At 48.9% G+C, this 22146-nt stretch overlaps 1 protein-coding gene across 3 annotated transcripts in view; it reads right to left on the bottom strand.

Moving 5' to 3' along the window:
• Window positions 1-691: 691 nt before the first annotated feature.
• Window positions 692-22146, bottom strand: part of grik5 (glutamate receptor, ionotropic, kainate 5) — a 58208-nt gene continuing 36753 nt past the window's right edge. Inside the window, exons 9-21 of one of the 3 annotated variants that reach the window (XM_030371114.1) lie at window positions 20675-20827; window positions 17687-17791; window positions 15255-15362; window positions 14079-14261; window positions 12195-12308; window positions 10821-10930; window positions 10050-10223; window positions 9270-9435; window positions 6706-6931; window positions 5205-5333; window positions 3969-4090; window positions 3188-3224; window positions 2358-2550 (exon numbers count right to left, since the gene is read on the bottom strand). In XM_030371114.1, the coding sequence (XP_030226974.1) occupies window positions 2498-2550; window positions 3188-3224; window positions 3969-4090; window positions 5205-5333; window positions 6706-6931; window positions 9270-9435; window positions 10050-10223; window positions 10821-10930; window positions 12195-12308; window positions 14079-14261; window positions 15255-15362; window positions 17687-17791; window positions 20675-20827 (1680 nt within the window). In that variant the 3' untranslated portion in view covers window positions 2358-2497. Of the gene's footprint in view, window positions 2551-3187; window positions 3225-3923; window positions 4091-5204; window positions 5334-6705; window positions 6932-9269; window positions 9436-10049; window positions 10224-10820; window positions 10931-12194; window positions 12309-14078; window positions 14262-15254; window positions 15363-17686; window positions 17792-20674; window positions 20828-22146 lie in introns of all 3 variants that reach the window. The other 2 variants (XM_030371112.1, XM_030371113.1) reach the window with 2 other exon arrangements.

Here is a 22146-nt window from a genome sequence, read left to right as displayed (position 1 = left end):
TCCAGCTCAATCCTGAATGAGTGTGTTGCTGTCGCTTAAGGGGGTCACTGGGCGCCGCGGATCTATGGCAAACTATTGACGGGGCTGTGTTGTCGGGGCTGTGACTCTGGCAGCAGAGCCTCTGGCACGCTCCGCCAACTCTGTCGCTTTGAAAAACAGAGCAGCAGAAAGCTGCAGAATTTCCCCACTGGAAGTGGAAACATCTCTAGAAGATGCCCAGAACCACCAGATCAGGATAGATCTGGTAATGGAAGTAGTTCAATGAGGGATTTATAATTCAGTTACCGTGGCATCCCGTTACATCCGCCAGAAGATTTGTTCCTCTATCCTCTCTCCCCGTCTCTATCTCTCTCCCCGTCTCTCTCTCCCCGTCTCTCTCTCTCTCTCTCTCTCTCTCTCTCTCTCTCTCTCTCTCTCTCTCTCTCTCTCTCTCTCTTTCCCCGTCTCTCTCTCTCCCTCCCCCTCTCCCTCTCCCTCTCCCTCTCTCTCTCTCTCTCTCTCTCTCTCTCTCTTTCCCCGTCTCTCTCTCTCCCTCCCCCTCTCTCTCTCCCTCTCCCTCTCCCTCTCCCTCTCCCTCTCTCTCTCTCTCTCTCTCTCTCTCTCTCTCTCTCTCTCTCTCTCTCTCTCTCTCTCTCTCTCTCTCTCTCTCTCTCTCTCTCTCTCTCTCCCTCTCTCTCTCTCTCTCTCTCTCTCTCTCTCTCTCTCTCTCTCTCTCTCTCTCTCTCTCTCTCTCCCTCTCTCTCTCTCTCTCTCTCTCACACTCTCTCTACATTCTCTGATTCCAATACCCTGTCTCCTTTCATTCTGTGTAATCAGGGGTACAAACATTAAGAAAAGAAAAGGAACCACAGCAAGAGTTGCGCCATTTCATTAGAAACACAAATTGTACATTTCAGAGCCTCTCGTACCCTTTTGTTGTCTGTCACTGTTGGATTATCACACATTGATAAAACGATGCGATCCTGGGATACACAGCTGCCCTCCCTTTGGTTAATTACTGACCGACTTAGAATTAACATACACAGTTCAACATGAACGCATCCCATTCACTCACTACAAATGCAGACCGGACGAGAAATTATTTCATCAACCTCACTCTCTAAGCAACTTGAGAGGCGTCCGTGTGGGACGCAGGGGGAGGAACACAAAACGTTTAGGGTAGGCATGGTATGGTCACATTATGTTCTAATCCACCACAAATGTGTCACAAATAGTATTTTATTTTTTTTTTCTCTAATTTCCACTTGGAATAATGGTAACAAACAAAGAAAGACATCCAAGAAAGAAAGAAAAAACAACAGGAAATATTGTCTGTCTGAAAGTCACGCTTTGATAAGATCACATACAGATAAAGTCTGTCCTCTAAGGCCGACTCCTCTCCAGCCAGTGTAGAGGCAAACAAAGGTCTTTTTTTGTGGATCCAAACCAAGCTCCTGACCTCTGAGAAGTACACCGAGACGGAGGGAAAGGAGAGCCAAGGGTGAACAGTAGCTCGGACACAGTGATGATGATGTGCTGCCGCTCGCTGATCCATCACACTGCTGTCCCTGTTTGAATATCGTTTGTGTTTGTGTGTGTAGACAGCAGGCAGGTGAAGAGGGAGCCATCTTCAAGAGCACAACTCGACCGCCAGGCAGGAAAGCGCTGGCCGTTCATGGCCATACTGTTTAGTGTACGCCTGGGAGTCTACAGGTCTCTTACTCCGTCTGATGCTCCCCTCACTTTCCATGGGCTGACCTCCTTCAGGTTCCCCTTTGTTTCTGAGTCTTCATGGCCCCTTCTCTCCACCTTCTCTGTGACCTGACGTTGCTGGCGGGTGGAGAGGGAGAGCCATGTCTTCCGAGAGAGCCCTTTTCCTTTTGACCCCCAGCGCTGCTCCGTGACCTCCATCATCCCCGGGCTCAGTCCTGCTCGGCCAAGAAGTCTGTGGCCTTGCTGCTCGGCGGAGGTGGGAGGGGCCCGGGGGTCTGCGGCCGCCTCGGGCTGGGCCCCCCCCCCGCCCTCGCTGTCTGTGTTGGAGGAGGACGGGGGCGGGGGCGGCGGTAGCCGGGGGAGGGGCGCCGAGGAGGGCGGGATGCGTGTGGAGGCGGACGGCCCCAGGCCGGTGTCGCCGCGGAGGTTCTGGATCCGGCGGCACTCCTGGCAGATCCGCACGTGGCTGCAGCCGCGCGGGGCCAGCGCCGTCACGGTGGCGGGGGCCGGGGGAGGCGGGGTGGTGCTGGCCCCCAGAGGGAACTCCAGGATGCGCTGGGGCCCCGGGCCCAGGTCTGCGGCCGCGGACCCTTCCGCTGCTCCGCCTCCGCCTTCCCCGGCTCCGCCAACCAAGGGCCCGGCTCCGCCCGTCAGGGTCCCGGCGCCGCTGTACAGCTTGCCGTTGCTGAGGCGCATCTCGCGGACAAGGCGCAGGGGCCGGGGGGCCCCCAGGGTGACGCGGCCGGGGTGGCGCAGGGCGGAGGAGCTAGAGGCGGGCCGGCGGCGGCGGGAGCGGGAACTCTTCTTACAGGAGACGGCGTTTCGAAACTCGGTGAGCATCTCCTGACAGACAGACACCTGGAAGAGGGGGAGGAGCGACGGAAAAGAGGAAGGAAGGAGGGGGAGAGAGGAGAAGAGAGGGCGGAGACGAGGGTAGGAAAGGGGGGAGGGGCCGAGGACGCAAAGTAGGCAGATGGCAGGATGAAAGTAAAATGAGGGGGGCAGAAAGGAAGAGGTAAGAGCAGGGGGAAGGGGATGGAGAAAAGCAAGAAAAAAACACGAGGTAGGTGGAGGTAAAGACAAAAAAGTCACACACAGACACATGGGGCAAAGATGTTACAATAATGTGGGAGTGGTAGGAGTAGGGGAACAGATGAAGGGAGAAACCACAGGGTAATGGGGGAGCATGGTAGGATGGGCAGAGATGAGAGGATATTCCAAGAGTAGAGAGTTATTACAATCCGAACACAAAACATCTAAATGTTTAATAAATGGGCGGCCCATAATGACTGCACGATGAACAGAGAGGCGGGCCTGAAAACACATACACAGACACACAGATATAAACACAAATCTATGCCAGCATGTTTCTTCCAACCACCCAAACAGGCCACTGAAATGTGCAATAATCCATCCACAACACACACACACACACACACACACATAAAACCACATTTCATCAAAATGAAAAATAAAATGAAAATAATGTGCTTACATAAACAGAAACAGTACTCATTATCAGAAGACAGACACTGATGGCCCAATGACAGGAGGTGTGTGAGTTTGAGAGAGAAAGAGAGAGAGAAGCAAAGGAAGAAAAAGAGAGAGAGAGGGAGACGCACAGTACGATGGGTGAGACACAATCCAGGAATGGAAACGGGGGATACCAGCGTACAGGTGAGGCATGTAAAGGAAGATACATCATGACATTTAATGCCAGGGGAAAACAAGTCACGCTATATGCCTTTTATTGTCAGCAAATATTGCCAAAGTCTCAATATTGCTTCTCCATGTAACAAGTTTATCTCATGATCACACCTATTGCCATTCTGTCAAGCGAACGACACTAACGGCGCAAAAGTGTTACGTGTTCAGGCACGGCATGCCCTGCAATGTCACTTTATTATGTGTTCATCATTTACAGAGAGGCTCGTACTGGCCACTAACCGTATAACAGCACAACTTTGCAGAAACATAATTGTTTTCACGGCACGTGCACATAACATTGCACATGGAACCCCCAATAGCATAGCCCGCACCCGCACACATACACAAAACAACAACACACACAAAACATACAGGATAACGAAAAACACACAGATGGTTAATGTTCGTAAATTGAATTCTCTCAAAATCACACACACACACAGATATATTACACACCTAACGGAAGATACGCAAGCGCACCATTAAACAAGCGGAAGGGTTGGCGGGTTGCCATGGTGACCTACTGGGGTGTGTCTGGGGGTTCGGCGAGGGCAGGTGTGGGGGCGTACCTCGTCGGTCTCGGCCGACCGCCGCGTGGACCACACGAACTCCATGATGGCCACGAACACGGCGATGATCAGCCCGCAGATGAGAACCACAAAGATACCGCCAATGTTCTCCATGCCCAGGCCTGGGGGAGGGGGAGAGGGGAGAGAGAGGGGGAGGGAGGGGGGAGAGGGGAGAGAGGGGGAGATAGGGGGAGAGAGGGGAGACAGGGGAAGAAAGGGGAGAGAGAGGGGGAGGGAGGAGATAGAGGGGGAGAGTGGTGGAGGGAGGGAGAGAGAGGGTAGAGAGAGAAGGAGCGAGGGGAGAGAGAGTGGGAGAGAGGGGGGAAGAGGGGGAGTGAGGGGGAGAGAGCAGAGTGTACTCTTTAAAGACAAGTATCTCTGTTCACTGTTTGGCATAACTGCGTCTGCTAAATGACTCAATAGTATTAGTGAAGTACTATGAAAGTACTAAAATACTAAAACTAAATAAAGTTATACGCATTTATATCGCATTGCATTCAGTTATTGACACAAACCAACACACACAAACCCACACATACACACACACACAGTCTGCTGAATATATGAAAAGTTTTTCTCATACATTTTGGAGAATAAAATGTACTAGTTGCCAAAAACTCAACCTTGACTTGACTGCGTGAATTAGTTTCAGCGGGAATAGTGTGGAACGGAGGAGCGGCTTGGAATAAATAATGTTTGGGCATTTTATAATGTAGTCCTAATTTCGCTGTTCCTCTTGCAATCACATTGGTTTGAAATAGCTAAAAACTTAATTATCAAAATAGCTAAAGGTTCTTATTTCACTTCAATTAAGATTAGCCCATTTTATCTGAACCCTTACATACATAAGCTGGCTCACGGGGACATAGATACGGCTATTGCCATTTATTCATACACGACTGCACGAGCAAGCACAAACAAACGCGGGGAAACACGTGCATGTACAACACACACACGCACACGTGAGCACCCACACACACACACGCGCGCGCATTCACGAGAGAGTGCACGAGTGTGTTCCCATGCACCCTTGCTGTCCAATAAATTCCCCATCAAGGGCCACCTGGGACAAACAGCAGACATTCAGAACAGTAGAGTGAGCTAAGCACTCTTCACAAGGACATTAGGTTAGGCATTAGCCATTAGCCAGACTGTTAGGGGAGAGGGAGCTGCCCACAGGGAGAGGAGGAATTAGAGAGGGGTGGGAGAGGGGGACGGGGGAGAGGAGGGACTGACCTTTTGCGCGGTGGTCCTCCTCCCTGGGACATTGGCCGCCCTCCCACCACCTCCTCTTCAGGATCTCCAGGCGGTTGTTCTCCTGCATCTGCAGGATGCCCATCGTGATCTCCTCTCTGAACGGAGAGCCTGCCTCGCGCGTGACACACGCACGCGCGCACACACACACACACACACACACACACACACACACACACACACACACACACACACACACACACACAAAGTACAAATGCACACGCAGACACAAACACGCACGCACGCGCACACGCATAGACAGACACACACACAAAAACGCGCACACCCGCACAGGGACACAAAAAGAGGAACACATGAGCAACAAGAGAAGAACATCAAACAGGGAAGACAGGACGGATGAAAGGAATGAAAGAGGGAAAGAAGAAAGGAAGAAGCAAAGGAACGAACAGAGGAAGAAAGGAGTGAGGGGCAGAGAGAAGATGGGAGGTGTTGAGGTCAAAGGAGGTATTTGAGACAAGATGAGAAATGAGGAGTGCAGCCAAGAGCTCTGGCAGAATAAAGGATTGTATGAGGAGGCTCATCCTCACAGGTTGAGGATGAGCAGAGAGGATTATGGGGGAAGATAAAGTGTGAGATTACAAGCCGAGTCCGCTCAATACCAAGCCGCTGGCCAGCGATTGTTAAGCACAGAACATAGGCTAAGAAGACAGAAAACAGTTGAAAAACAAGGCTTTAACAAAACAACCGACCACCGTTATAAGTTAGCTGCTTGTGTCAGAGCGTCGTTCTACCTCTGCATCTATCTGTCCATTCACCTTATCTTTCTTGCTCAGTAACATAACTATCCTTACCTAGCTAAACTGACAACTTAAAATAAACTTCAGCCTGGCTATTCTAAATGAGCAACATACTACTGCTACTACTACCACCACCACCACCACTACTACTACTACTACCACGACCACCACCCCCAGCAACACCGCCACCACCGCCACTACTACTATTACTATGACCACTCTTACTAAAACTAGTAGGCAAATAGTTGAATCCATCCCCACCTTGTTACCCTCTTCTTAGGGTATAATCTAGTGCTGTCAAGCGATTTAAATATTTAATCGCGATTAAACGCATTAAATGTCATTGGTAACTCACGACTAAAAAATTGTCTATGCTAAATATCCCTTGATTTATTTGTCCCATTATTTTTTCTCATTTTAATGCTCTTATCAACATGGAGAAGTGCATCCAGCCTTGTGCAAATGTTTTTTATTGATAACCTGTTTTGTTATCGCGCGATTAAAATAAATGCGTTAATCGCGCGATAAAAACGATTAACGCTTTTAAAATTGGTTTGCGTTAAACCGTTAATAACGTGTTTAACTGACAGCACTAGTGTAATCCCATCTTGTTACCAGCTTCCACCCAACTCCTCCATAACTCTCCCCCCACCCCCACCCACACCGCCACCCCGCCACCCCGACCCCCCCACCCCCTGCGTGCCCCCTCTGCCCGGCAGCCTCACCGAGCGGCATGCCGATGCCGTAGCCCTTGGTGTCCAGCAGGCCTCCTATCTGGGTGAGGTTGCAGTTGCGTCCGCGCTGGTACTCGTTCATGGTGCTCTCCATCAGGAAGGCGTACTTGGAGTTGACCACGCGGGCGATGCCCTCCTCCGTGCTCTTCACGAACACGCTGGGCTGCTTGGAGTGCATGTAGTTCCACATCCGCTGGTACGTCTGGTACCGGGAATTCTGGGAAGGGAAAGATATCAGTCAGGTTCTCCCTTGTGCAAACACATCAACTGTAGCCTATCCTGTGGGTGTGTCTGTGTGTGTGTGTGGGGGGGGGGGGGGGGGGGGAGAGGTGCACTTCCATATGTGTGTTTTTATTATTCAACCTATATTCATCCAGGGAAAAAAATATTGGGATTGAAAATTTGGGCCCTGACAAAGGCAGGCAGCAGCAGTCAAACACAAAAAGTGGGTGTCCGTGTGTGCGCGCTTGTTTTTGTGTATGCGCTTGTTTTGTGTGTGTGTGTGTGTGTGTGTGTGTGTGTGTGTGTGTGTGTGTGTGTGTGTGTGTGTGTGTGTGTGTGTGTGTGTGTGTGTGTGTGTGTGTGTGTGTGTGTGTGTGTGTGTGTGTGTGTGTGCGTTGGTGGGTGCAAGCAAGCATGTTAAATGCAAGTATTGACTTGGATGAAGGATGAACCGGGGGTCAACAGTGAGAGATTAGGAGTCACAAAGCCGGGAGAGAAAGCCCAGCCTGAGATAAGTGCACTGATAGCATGTGGCAGCGGAGAACAGAATACAGAGGAATATAGAGAAAGATATTGGATCAAAAGCACACACAGGTAAAAAAAAAGAATGTGAGGTAAGAGGAGGACAAAGAAGGCAGACGAAGGAAATGACCTCCTCATAATGTAACCGTTACGCCTCGGTTTACAAAGACAGGCAAGCAAATCCAAACCAATCTGAACACAGCAGGTGGTCCAGTGTGCGGTGAGAGATTGGACGCGCTCCGAAAACGCATGAGGGGAATAAACGTACAATTACATTTTGTGTCGGCTACAATTCTGTCCGAAGAGAAAATCAGAATAAAAGAGTGGGGTTTGAGGGAGGGGAAGTGGGGCGGATACCGGCTATTCTCTGTGATGAAATCACTGGGTGTGTTGATCTTTGTGTGCGCATACGTGTGGGTTTGTGTTTGTGTGTGTGTGTGTGTGTGTGTGTGTGACTGTGTGACCGTGTGAGTGTGTGTGTGCGTGTGTTTCTGTGTGTGGTTCTGTGTGTGTGTGTGTGTGTGTGTGTGTGTGTGTGTGTGTGTGTGTGTGTGTGTGTGTGTGTGTGCGTGTGTGTGTGTGTGTGTACTAGATATGGTGAAATGTTATAAAGTGTGAAATCAGATGTTTGTTTTTATGAGCCACAACAATGAGCTCAGATGTTGTCGTATCCTCTTGTATCCTTCTCGTGGTGCAATCTGCAATCTATTTAAGAAATAAACAGGCAGGCAGGCAGGCAGGCAGGCAGGCAGGCAGGCAGGCGCACACACACACACACACACACACACACACACACACACACACACACACACACACACACACACACACACACACACACACACACACACACACACACAGTGGCAACCCGGCCCGGGCCAATTAAGGAGATGCAGAGCACCTGAGGAACAGGTAGAGAAGCAGGTCTTAAATAGCCTACTTCTCCACTCATTCGGGGCTCTCCCAACCCTGGAGCTCCTGTACGGAGAGACCGGTCCTCGTGGGAGACGGGATTCAACCCACGGGGGATAGGACTGTCGATTCCTCCCAGGTTTTTTCCATTGTTGTATTATTTTCCGTATTAGACTTTGTTGATTTTGGATTTAACATGCCTTTTTGGCTTTTGCCCAACAAAGTTGTGTCCTGTTTCGCGAGGCGGTGGTTCGCTCACCGTGCCGGGTTACCACCACACACACACACACACACACACACACACACAAAAACACACACAAAAACACAGGCAAACACAGGCAAACACATACACGCAGATGTATTGGCCAGCTTGCTGTCTTCCCCCTTTGTACACACACGCAAAACCAAATCAATAATTTCACACAACATGCTCACTGCAGCCAACAAACACACACTTTGTGTGTGTGTGATTTTGTGTATGCATACAAACACACATTCAGACACACCCAAACAAACCCAGATGCCAACCCAGATGCCTGGAGCTGTGGTATAAGTAAACACAAGCAGTCAGCCACTTAACACAAACATAAACAGCCATAAAGCAGACCGGATAGGAGCTCAGAGACAAAGAGGAGATATGAGGATAACATGACACCTCCGGCATAGTGTTGAAGACACACTCACAAACATTTGTTTACACACACACGAGCACAACCGCACACGCATGCATGCACACGCACACACAAATACACACATACACACATACACACTTCACAAACACGCACATTTAAGCACACTATTTACAAAGAAAAACACATACACACACACATTTTTACAAATAAAATACAAACACACACACACACATTGACAAACCAACACCCACAAACACACACACAGTGTACCATGAAGAAGGTCATGGTGCTCCCTCCGTGGATGGTGCCGTACTCGATGTTGGTCTGGTCGGCCAGGTCGTCCGGCGAGCCGATGGGCACCTCCATCCTCTGGACGGTCAGGAAGGCGGCCAGGTTGGCGGTGTAGGAGGAGATGATGATCAGGGTGAAGGCCCACCTGCAGGGCAGAGCACAGGGGTCATGACAGAACAGGGGGGCTTGGGTCACGCAGGCTTTTATTGTGGAAGCACGCTCTGCAATGATCTACGATAGGGGGATGATTATTCCTCCTACCCCCCCATAGCTACAGAGTTTATTAGGCTTACTCTCGAGAGAATGATCTTCAATAGGCTTCAATAAGACATTCAGGACCAACTAGCATTAAATACAAACTATTTAAAAATTACAAACAAATAATAAATAAAGAGAGAATATAAATTAAATAGACCTGAAAATTAATTGAGAAATGCTATCTGACTAAGCCGGTGGACATGGCTTTTGAATTATTAATATCAACAATAAAAAAATAAAAAACATTAAATAAACCCCATACAAGCAGCCTGGCATCATCGTGCTTAGTAAAGACACGCACACGCAAACACAAACAAACACACACATGCATGTATGCAAACCCACACAAACAAACACACTCACACACACACACACACACATACACGAACACACACACACCCACTCACACAAACACACACACATAAAAACACAAACAAACACACGCACACACACATGCACAAACACCCAGAGCCATCAGCAGCAGCAGCAGCTCCGACTCACCACACCCCGCTGACACATCGGGTAGACAGGGCCCTCGGCATGATCTCGGAGCCCTGCTGCATGAAGCCTCCGATGGGGAACCACAAGCTGTTCCCAAGGGTGTACTGGTTCTCCAGCAGGTCCTTGCGCTCCCGGAGACACGGGTGGGGGTTGTACCACTCGTAGGGGCTCAGCCTGGGCAGAGAGGACACACCATGTGTAGGGGTCAGACACCAGGGACATGTACGCCCCTCTGTCACCTATAGGGACATCATATGCCATAGTGATATGATATATATATAATGACATGCATTATAATATAAGATAATGCAATGCAATGTAATATAATATATGTAATATATGATTTAGATAAAACTATTCAATCGAAATTCTATAAACGTGGAGATGAGGTGAAATATAAAGCAGGGATCTAATATGATATGGGAGCACGCCGCAGTGCAATATAATAGTGGTATGTAATATAAGGAATATCATAAATATCACATCAGCCTTTATCATCGCAGTGAGCGTGTGATATTATATCTCCCGCAGCTCCACCGTCGCCTTATGATTTATGAGGGGGGGGGGGGGGGGGGGGGGGCGAGGCATGAAAGAATAAGGAGAATCCACCATCTGAGTGGGACAGTCTGTGGAGGCCCGGAGACTGAGAGGGAGGGAGGGAGGGAGGGAGGGAGGGAGGGAGGGAGGGACCAGGGTGGAGGACAGTGGAGGAGGGAGGGTGGGTGGGGTAGACATTGGAGGAGGGAGGAGGGAGGGTGGATGACCTCTGACCTTGCAGCCAGGAAGAGGATGCAGCTGACGGCCAGGTAGGCCAGTAGCATGAAGAGCCACACAGCTGGAGAGAAGGGGTCCAGGAAGGAGAAGTAGCCTGGCTTCCTCCCCTGGTTCACAAACAGAGGGAGGGGGTGGGGGGGGGGGGGGGGAGAGAGAGAGAGAGAGAGAGAGAGAGAGAGAGAGAGAGAGAGAGAGAGAGAGAGAGAGAGAGAGAGAGAGAGAGAGAGAGAGAGAGAGAGAGAGAAAGGGGTTGGGGGATTAATGGCTTGAAAGGTAGGTGAAAGAGTTGAAACTATATTTCTGCATATATTTAGCAATATTTAGTCATATATCAGACACTTTTATTCAAAGCAACTTACACATATTTATTTATTTAAAGGATGCCTTTGGTAGACTGCGGGTAAGTCAAACAGTGAATCCCTACATTACGCTGCCCCTTCAACAAGATGAAAAAGATATATGGAAAGATTGATGCAGACAGAGGCAGAGAGGGTGCCAGTCAAAGATAGATCGACCACAGGGAGCCAGATATAGAGACAGGCCTGTAGATAGGTGGGAAAAATGACTTTTAACGTCTAAGCGATGAATGAATGCACCGCGTTTCATCGCCACAGGGGGGCAGTGTTAGTGACCACACTCGACCGGCAGCAGGACAGCCATGCTTCGATAAGCTAATGCAGTGATCCATAAATGCCCGGTGTCACAATGATTCTCTCCACAGTGCTCTTGGCTGGTGGCCCAACACCTCATTAGCAATGTAAAGCTGCCACCCTTATCTAGTCCCCACAGCCCCACCATGGAGGAAGGTGAATATCGTCCACAGGGCTTCAGCAGGGACGCATTGGGAGGCTTTTACCTTATCACTCACAGCCAAATACAGTCAGAGCAATATTGAGATATCTAGTGGTGACCGTATCCTGCTTACATGTAACTGTCACTCTAGCTCAGTGGTACCCAAGCGACCGATTACTTTGGCCCGTTACCTCATTTTTTGGGTTCGGAAATTCTTGCAACCTCAACTTCCCCATCAACATATCTGTAAAATCACAATGCCCCAGTGAACTATTTAGCAGTAGTATTAGTAGTAGTACATATTATTTTGAAGTCATCTAATATAAGGGATCTTTACCTTACTTTTTTTCTAATAGGTATACTCTAAATATGTACTTCTTATAAGTCATCAATCTCTTGCAAGCCCATATACCTATGAGGCGACCAGTATATAATGTATATGTATAGCACCAGCTGAGATGCATTCTATCTAGATTAGGGGGCACTATGGTCCTTATACACAAACTGCAGCCTCTGCAACCAATCTGAGACCCCGGGTTCTGGTTCTGCCAGCCCGATGACCTCTGACCCCTTGCTCACCAGATGAACTCTGTACAGGATGCTGATTCCCAAGGTCATGAAGGGCTTGGAGAAGTCGATGACCTTCTCTCTTTCCGAGGTGATGGTGAAGCTAGCCACCGCCAGGTCCGCTTTCTGCAGGGTGGAAGGGGGAGTGAGATGGAGAGATAGAGAGCGAGCAAACATTACAGGAACGAGTGAGTAACACAGAAACACCGACCGCAGAAAGAAGTGGAACTGGAGAGCAAGATAAAATTAGACCATGGAACGCCACTCGAAGCGGCCGTGTCGGGGAGGCTGTTATACAAGCGATTACAGTACTGGGATGTTTGTTGGGCTAGTCAAGGACAAATCCACACTCCGTGCTGTTCCATTTGTAAAGGAGAGCACCGGTAAAGGAACAACAAGCGACAACAAACTGGAAGAAATCTCTTCAGAGATTTCCATAAAATGTCGACAGCCAAACTCACATTAACCCAGAAGAATAATGGGTTGGACAATACATCCATAACTGCACAATCACACATAGATACACACACACACACACCCCCACACACACACACACACACACACACATACACACACACACACACACACACACACACACGTGTGTGAAAAAGAGAAGCACAACCATGCACAGTAACACACACACATACACACACTCACACACATACAGATGGGCAGTATTGACCACAGGCTCAAGTGTACATTCAGCCACACAGCTGCAACCCAACACATATAACCATATACACAAACACACACACACATACACACACACACGCACATAGACACACAAACACACCACCACTCCGACTCTCACACACACACACACACACTCACTCAACCACTGACATTTTTCAGCCTATTTAACACTGTTATTTGCACCAAAGTGCTAGTGTCGCTCCAGCATGCACACCTTTATAAAACCCAGTGGGTCCTGGGTCTCCCTGGCCCCACTCCCTCTCCTCCATTAGCAGATAATTGATGAACATGGGCTGCTAATGAGGGCTGAGTGATCAGGCCATGGGGAGGCCACCGGGGGAGGGAGGCAGTACCGAGCGGAAGGGGAGCAAGGGGAGAGAGGAGGAGGGGGCCTCCATGCCACAGACCTCACACGGGCCCCAACGCCTGTTAATTGAAGTGTGCCGGATGGTAATTAAGCAGGAAGGGGGTCTCATTAGCTCTTCTGCTAGCAGGCTATTCGTGTCGTGGGCCGGCTGGGGGCGGGGCCTAGAAAAATCTGATTGGGGGCGGGGGGGCAAGATGGATTTTCGTGAGGAAAGTTTTAATGTTAGATTCGAGGAAATGAATCCAGCTCGGGCGTTGTCCCAGATACGACTTGTATTCCCTTCTGAGGGCCATTTGAGATGTGGGAATTTGAAGCCAAGCTAAGGTTTGCGGCTATGTCTACAGTATGTGTTGTGCGGTTCTGTGCGTGGGCACGAGTGTTTGTGCGCAGACGTGTGTGCGCGGTTCTGTGTGTGTGTGTGTGTGTGTGTGTGTGTGTGTGTGTGTGTGTGTGTGTGTGTGTGTGTGTGTGTGTGTGTGTGTGTGTGTGTGTGTGTGTGTGTGTGTGTGTGTGCGTGCGCGTGTTGGCGCATTTGTGCATGCATGTGTGTGTGTGTGTGTGTGTGTGTGTGTGTGTGTGTGTGTGTGTGTGTGTGTGTGTGTGTGTGTGCGCGCGAGCGAGCGATTATGTGTGTGTGTTTATGTGTGTGTGTGTGTGTGTGTGTGTGTGTGTGTGTGTGTGTGTGTGTGTGTGTGTGTGTGTGTCTGTGAATGTATGTCTGCATCAGGGTGTGTGTGTCTGCGTCTCTGACTGTCTGTGACTGTATGTGTGTGTGTTAGTGTGTGCCCATGTGACTGTAAGTGTGACTGCGTGTGTGTGCATGTGTGTGTCCTCACTCGGTTAATCAGCTCCCCCACCATCCCGGTCCAGGAGCCGTTGGGCTCGGGGGCCCCGTACAGCCCGTCGTCCACCAGCTTGATCCTGAAGGAGAACTTCAGGATGTCGGCCAGCTCCCGGAGCATGTCCACGCAGAAGCCCTCGTACTGGTCGTGGCCCTTGCGCATCACGTACGGGTTCTCCTGCAGCCACAGACACAGAGGGAGGCAGGAGATGAATGCACTGTGTTCACAAAGCACTTTGCTGCAAACTACAAGCTCTCACAGCCCTTTATTGGTAAATTCCTTCACATTCGCAGTATATACACACACACACACACACACACACACACACACACACACACACACACACACACACACACACACACACACACTCACACATACATACATACATACACAGACATTCACACATTAGCTTCTTGCTTAAGGGGAACTTTATATCTTTTCCCAGGAGGATCAAACCAGCAACCACAGTACCCAGCTTCTAGTTGCCAGACAACCGACTCTACCTTCTGAGGGACTAATGTCACTATAGCGACAGGAGGACAAAGGACTTTAATTGAAGCAACACACGTTCAACACAGAGGGATCGCATTGTGGAAAAGCTTGGAAGAGCGTCTAGAAATGTTTCTGATAGAAAGCTAACAACTAGAAAGATATTAATGTAAAAGTAACTAATGAGGATTATTTTAGAGCTATGGCAAATGGATATGAAACAGCAGGGTAAATGTATGCACAACTGCAACTGCAGTGCTGCTGGCTGATCGTTAGGAGCTTTTGCTGAGGCATTATAACAATTAACCTAATTGGCATCTCCCAGGGAGACAAAATGGCTGCTGATGGCAGAGAATCTGTGTCGTTAACGGCAATCAGAACCATTTTCTCTTTCATTTAACATCGAAATCAGAGGTGAGGAAATGCTGGTCAGGAGGATTCCACAAAGATAATGATATTCATGAGAACTGTCTCTGATCCCGTGTATGGTATGAAGTACGGTGCCCATGAGGGGACGTAACTCCTGACTGAGACATCCGCGCACGAGTAGTTTCACTGTTCAAAGTGCTTAAGGGAAAAACATGTGGTCCATGACCGGTTCACAGCACAAGGCAGCCATGGTGACCAACATGGCGGCCAAGAGAAAGGGGGGGCGGGGGGGGGGGCACACCTCTGCCTTACCAGTATGGTGGTGACGATGAGCGTCTTGTTGGCCAGCGTCTCCGACACGTTGATGTCCAGGCTGGTGGAGTTCATGGCCAAGGTGTTGTTGGAGAACCACACACCGATCTGTCATGGAGGTGAGTGGGGGGTGGGTTACAATCGATGGCTATACGCTGAAGCTCCATCTTTAAGGTAAGTGCTCTACACTAGCGGCCCGGCACACATCATCTATTGCAATTAAGCAGGTGCAGCTGAGCGAGTTCAATCTATTCGGCCATTACCCAGAGTGCCCTTGCATGTCTAACAGAACGGCGCCCTGCTGTTGTGTTTCGTTCACGGAATACCGTATGTCCTCGTTTATTTAATTGCGCCCCTCGGAGCCATTTACCTGTGGGAGTATTTGGAATGGAGGGCTGGAAAGAAAGCATGTACTTACAGGCAGATCAAGGAACGGGGCGCAAAGAACAAGTCGTCAGTATCATGAAAGCCATTTATGAGCTACCGTTCCATTACCACGCGTGCTTTCCTATGCTTACATTTCTTAAAGGGCACCGGAACCGCCAAAGATATATCTGCTTTATGGCGCCATAAAACCTGTTGAACCTCATGAGTCTGTGTGTGTGGGTTTGTGTGTATGTGTATGTGTGTATTTGTGTGTGTGTGTGTGGTTGTGCATGCATGCAGGTGTGTATGTGCATGTGTGTGTGTATATGCATGTCTTTGTGTGTGTATGTAGCTTGCACAACAGCCTCTCTGGAAGAGGTTGCTCTCCTGCCTCCCTCAGTAGGTCAGAGCACAGAGACGGAGGAGACACAGCCGTGGTTTTAGTTTTTTTCTCCCCGGCTACATCGTGTCCTCGCCTGGCATTTAAAGCAGGCAGTGGTTCCCGGTCTGCAGACAGTGCTGCAGTGGAGCTGCACTCACAAAGGTGACCCGACGGATCAGAGTTAAAATGTTAATCGTAGTCAATTAGGCACCGATCCCTCCCACAGAGTTAACATCCAGGCATGGCCCTTGTTATCCTGCTGGCATTCAGTGTTCACATGAAAGCCAGCAGGTTGACATTAGGCCCTACGGAGGTATCTTAAAGGCAGACGGTGAAGAGGTGTTTTGCCATGCCGCTGAACCGTGAACAAACCGCCTGGATCCAGATCTGTGGCGATGTGCGCACTTTCGTGTCATTAAATCGTAATTTTCTTCCAGCGTGGGTGGAGTGTATCTTTTACATTTTGTCTGCCCTCTCTCTTCCCGCCCTCTCTCTCTCTCTTTCTCTCTGGTCCTGTGTGAATCCCTACAGGTACTACAGTGCAAGTGACTGAGGGATTTCGCTATGGATGCTGACATGCTCATGAGCAAGTTGTGAATGATGTTCAAAGAGACTAGCTCTGCTGAGTTGATGTGTCTCTAACTGTGGGGTTAACTTGTGCTCATGTTTTTCTGCCTCAGGCAGGACTTTAAAATATCGTTTTTCCCATATAAAGAACTTGGCATAAACTAGTATTGAAGGTGGTGTAGGTACAATTTAAGAGCTACTTATTAAGTGTAATTTCATAGCAATGGCGTAGCCATCCGTCAAGAATTAGGGAGTTAATTCCCTGTGAAAATATTTTGTTTCAAGGTAAGTGTGCCTACGTGCGCTACTATGACAGTATATATTTGACACCACTCCGGCTCGCCTCTTACTAATCAGGGAATGTCGTCTTGATTGGTTCGGGAAATCAATCACACGTGCGTGAAAGGCAACATTCAAATATTGAATGGTTGTTGTTATTGTGTTGGTTTGGTTTACATGAATGGATGATGACCCCATCACCACATTAGTAAGAGGGACAAGGAAATCATCAAGGGCTTTAGAGTTTCAGTCTATGCTTTAAATGTTTGAATCATTTCGCCTCTCCAGTTTACATGCAATATTAGATTCTTGGACAAAATGCTGTAGAGGCGTTAGATAATGCAAAACTAAATATATGCTGTTATATGAAATAAAAAAGGACAAAATAACTAAAGACATCAGTTGTCAGTAATCCAGCCATTTTAATCCAGAGAGGCGCTATGAGTAAATTACATTTTAACAGTTTGTTACATGTCAGGGCTCATCTTCTTCTCGTGTACTGCGAGTCGATCCTCTTTCGTTCATTTTTTCATACTGTTGTATATAATTGGCTGTTCTGGGCAGTTTTTAAATCAATGGTTTAAATGTAATATCTTTGTTAATTGGTTTTCTTTGTGTTCTCTGGGGGGCCGTGTGGAAGCCAAAGGTTCAAACCAGCATCTCACTATCAAGTCCCCAGACACGGAGGGGTGGGGGGGGGGGGACTTGTGATGAGATTGACCTCTGTGTTAAATGCCTCTGTGGGCGCTTTCAGATCAGACAGGTGGCCTCTGACTTTATTCCCTTTGCCTGCAGGCCAACGGGCGGAGCTGGTGGATGCTAGCGTGTGACCCCTGACCTCTCTGTGGCCCCCGCGGTGCTTCTCCAGGATCCTCAGGGTGTAGTTGGTCCTTTGACCTTTACTGTTGAACTCCACGCGGCCTGTCAGACCGTCATACTCCACCTAGGCGAGAGACACAGGGATGAGAGAGAGAGGAAGAGAGGGAGAGAGAGAGAGAGAGAGAGAGAGAGAGAGAGAGAGAGAGAGAGAGAGAGAGAGAGAGAGAGAGAGAGAGAGAGAGAGAGAGGGGGAGGGAGAGAGAGAGGGAGAGAGAGAGAGAGAGAGAGAGAGAGAGAGAGAGAGAGAGAGAGAGAGAGAGAGAGAGAGAGAGAGAGAGAGAGAGAGAGAGAGAGAGAGAGGGAGGGAGAGAGAGAGAGAGAGAGAGAGAGAGAGAGAGAGAGGGGGAGGCAGAGAGAGAGGGAGAGAGGGAGAGAGAGAGAGAGAGAGAGAGAGAGAGAGAGAGAGAGAGAGAGAGAGAGAGAGAGAGAGAGAGAGAGAGAGAGAGAGAGGAGAGAGAGAGGGAGGGAGAGAGAGAGAGAGAGAGAGAGGGAGGGAGAGAGAGAGAGAGAGATAACAGTAAGTCGGAATGACAAAACAAAAGCGAGGCGTATAGGGAGAGATGAAGAGAGTAGGAGGAGGGTGAGCGCAATGTACAGGCAGAGGAACAGGGAGGGAATGAGAATGCAGGGATAAACAGAGCACAACCGAACCAGACGCTGTGTCAATATGAGGTTTCAACTTTCTGTTTCAACTTTTTTAGAAATCAACAAGTCAGGAGATGGGTGAAAAAGAGGGAGGGAGGGAGAGACGGATTAGGAAAAACTGCAGAGGAAATACCCCCTAAAGTCTGTACACAGACATAACCCAGACAGTAAACAGACTGTAAACAGGCAGAACCCAGACAGTAAACAGACTGTACACAGACATAACCCAGACAGTAAACAGACTGTAAACAGACAGAACCCAGACAGTAAACAGACTGTAAACAGGCAGAACCCAGACAGTTAACAGACTGTAAACAGGCAGAACCCAGACAGTAAACAGACTGTAAACAGGCAGAACCCAGACAGTAAACAGACTGTACACAGACATAACCCAGACAGTAAACAGACTGTAAACAGGCAGAACCCAGACAGTAAACAGACTGTAAACAGGCAGAACCCAGACAGTAAACAGACTGTAAACAGGCAGAACCCAGACAGTAAACATACCGTAAACAGGCAGAACCCAGACAGCAAACACACACTGTAAACAGGCAGAACCCAGAGAGTAAACATACCGTAAACAGTCAGAACCCAGACAGCAAACACACACCGTAAACAGGCAGAACCCAGACAGCAAACACACACCGTAAACAGGCAGAACCCAGACAGCAAACACACCGTAAACAGGCAGAACCCAGACAGTAAACAGACTGTAAACAGGCAGAACCCAGACAGCAAACACACCGTAAACAGTCAGAACCCAGACAGTAAACAGACCGTAAACAGGCAGAACCCAGACAGTAAGCAGACTGTAAACAGGAAGAACCCATGGAAGGAGGTGCCCGGGACGGGGATGGGGAACTAAGGCAGATGCTGGGCCTGGCAGGGAGCAGACGATGGAAGGACAGAGAGCAGGAGGGGCTGAGGATGGGCGGCCCCTCCAGAGACGCTCACCACACGCAGAGATGACATGCAGTGGCGGGGGGTCGACCTCTGAGATGAGAGACGGGACGAGACATTGGCCAGTGTAGTGTGACAATAGCTGGGATGAAGGGTCAGGATGAGATGAGCTGATGGCTGATGTCTGGTGGAGGGAGACGCTGAGATCTATATAGTTTACGTCATAGAGGGCTAACATGGGGACAATATGGAAGACTGTCTTTTGTTCATAATCATGGGGGGTATGACAATGGATATTCATATCCAAAATGTCTGAGTAGGATTTCTAAGGGCTGGACTGTGTGTTTGAACATCTCTCATCCGTTTGATTCTGCTCAAATTGCTGCACCTCTGGGTGGAGTTAATTGGTTTATCCAGATGTTGGGTAGGAATCACTAGAGAGAACTAACGAGTATAGGATATTTAAATATCCCCCGCCCCTCCTCCCCTTGAAATATTTTACACGTCAAATTGTTCCATAGCTAATGTGTTTCACATTAACATAAAAAAACTGCGAACAGAGTAGTGATTCATGTCATAGGTGATTTGTTACAAGCCTTGACAAAACAAAAGCCACTGTTGTGACTATCCACAAACCTGTCAGTCTGTTTGATGCCTGAAGAGTGCGTGTTCACTGAGGTGTGTATGGATTCGAGATAGACATGCATTTGCATTGATATGACAATTTGTGTTGTTGTGTGGATGCCTTTCTAGGATGCAAACCATATTACTGTGTGTGTGTGTGTGTGTGTGTGTGTGTGTGTGTGTGTGTGTGTGTGTGTGTGTGTGTGTGTGTGTGTGTGTGTGTGTGTGTGTGTGTGTGTGTGTGTGTGTGTGTGTGTGTTTGCATGTGTGTCTGCGTGTGTGTGCATGCGTCTGTGCGTGCGTGCGTGCGGATCCGTGTGTGTGCATACACATGTGGGTGTTTCTGAGAATATGTGCACGTACATGCAGGTCCAAATATGATCGGCATCTTTTCCAAACAGAGTGTCCTCATGCATGACCAAATGTACATAGTCCCCTCTGTTCCCTGCATTTGTGTGTGTGTGTGTGTGTGTGTGTGTGTGTGTGTGTGTGTGTGTGTGTGTGTGTGTGTGTGTGTGTGTGTGTGTGTGTGTGTGTGTGTGTGTGTGTGTGTGTGTGTGTGTGTGTGTGTGTTATAAATACTTTTTGACTATGCATGCATTTCAATATATTTACGTGCGGTGGATATTTAAATGTTTAACATTCGGTATCTAACTCTGCGTTCACACACACATACACAGACCCCCGACGGCATGCGCGTGCCCACCACCACAGTATGTGAGTATGTATACGCGTGTGCACGGCGATGTGCGCAGCGCCGGTCGTCATGGCGACTCACCATGCGCAGGTAGTTCATGAGGCTGGTGCCGTGCTGCCAGATCTGTGGCGAAGCGCAGCTCAGCGGCTTCACGCCGATCTCCTGGCTGCGGTTGAGTTCGCGCACGGCGCCCACCACCACGTGCACCGCGTCGAACATCAGCGCAGACGAGAGCTGGTGGAGGAGGAAGGAGGGGGGGAGGAGCAGGAGGGATGGGAGGAGATGGGGTGGGGGAGGAGGTGGGAGGGGGGGGGGGGGGGACAGAGGAGGGAAGGGGAGAGTAGAGGGGGTTGAGGAGGAGAGGTGGGAGGGGGGGGGGGGGGTTGAGGATAGAGGAGAGGAGGGGAGAGGAGAGGGGCGTGAAGGGAATGGAAGAAGAACAGGAGTATGGGGAGAGAGGACATGTTTAATGAGAAGGACAGAGAGGAGGGAAATCGAAAGAAACAGATGGAGAGAGAGGGAAAATATACATAAGGGGGAGAAGGACAGTTGGTAACATCAATCTACGCGAGACAGGGAAAGACGCATGCACTTACTCTGCCGATAACTAAATGTGGCAGAATATGATGAATGAAAGCTAAACGAAGCTCATATCTTAACTCTGTTTACATGCTTTGTTACAAGCATGTGTGCGCCTGCATGATGGATATTAATCAACGTGCATGAGAGAGTGCAATACGTTATGAATTTGGCCATTTTTTCAGATTTGTCAGACCCAAAAACTGTGTGTGTGCGTGTGTGTGTGTGTGTGTGTGTGTGTGTGTGTGTGTGTGTGTGTGTGTGTGTGTGTGTGTGTGTGTGTGTGTGTGTGTGTGTGTGTGTGTGTGTGTGTGTGTGTGTGTGTGTGTGTGTGTGTGTGTTTGCATGTGAATTAGTGGTTTAGTGGTTCCAGTCCAAATCCATGGATGGCTCGTGACAGATGGAATTACAGCAGGGAAAAGTGCACCAATGATTGAGCACATTTTGGAGTCACAGCCATATAATTATTATAAACAGTGGTAGTTCAACAGGACTCTATTATACTATTAGAAACCAGAGCCAGGAACAAGGATTAAAATCAATAGGCAAATTAATGAACACTGAGTGATCTAGCGATCGCTGACTGATCTCTGCTGAGCCGCCATCGATGTTCAGTTGAGAACATGGAGGGAGAGAACGGCGAGCGGACAGAGAAATGGGATGCAAAAAAAGTGGTAGATGTGTCAATGACATATTCGCTCATTATAGGAGCGGAATCTTGTCAAACATGTTAAAACGATTATGGCTCAACATGGCCATTTATGCCAAACGTAGCTCTGGCCAGCGCGAGATGAGCCATACCAGCAGGGGGTAAAACCAAAACGACAACTCACTGACTTGAGGCTTTGGTTTTATTATTCAACCAACCCGATACTAGGAGACCACTAAGCCTTGGGCTTAGTGGATGTTCATAGCGTTTACAGCCCTACTCTGTAGTTGAAGACGCTGTGTTAAAATAGATGGTTATAGGGGTA

This window comes from Gadus morhua, chromosome 11 (assembly GCF_902167405.1).
Source record: "Gadus morhua chromosome 11, gadMor3.0, whole genome shotgun sequence".
NCBI lineage: Eukaryota > Metazoa > Chordata > Actinopteri > Gadiformes > Gadidae > Gadus > Gadus morhua.
Note: the sequence above shows the minus strand (reverse complement) of the source record. Positions and strands in the feature narration are given on the sequence as shown.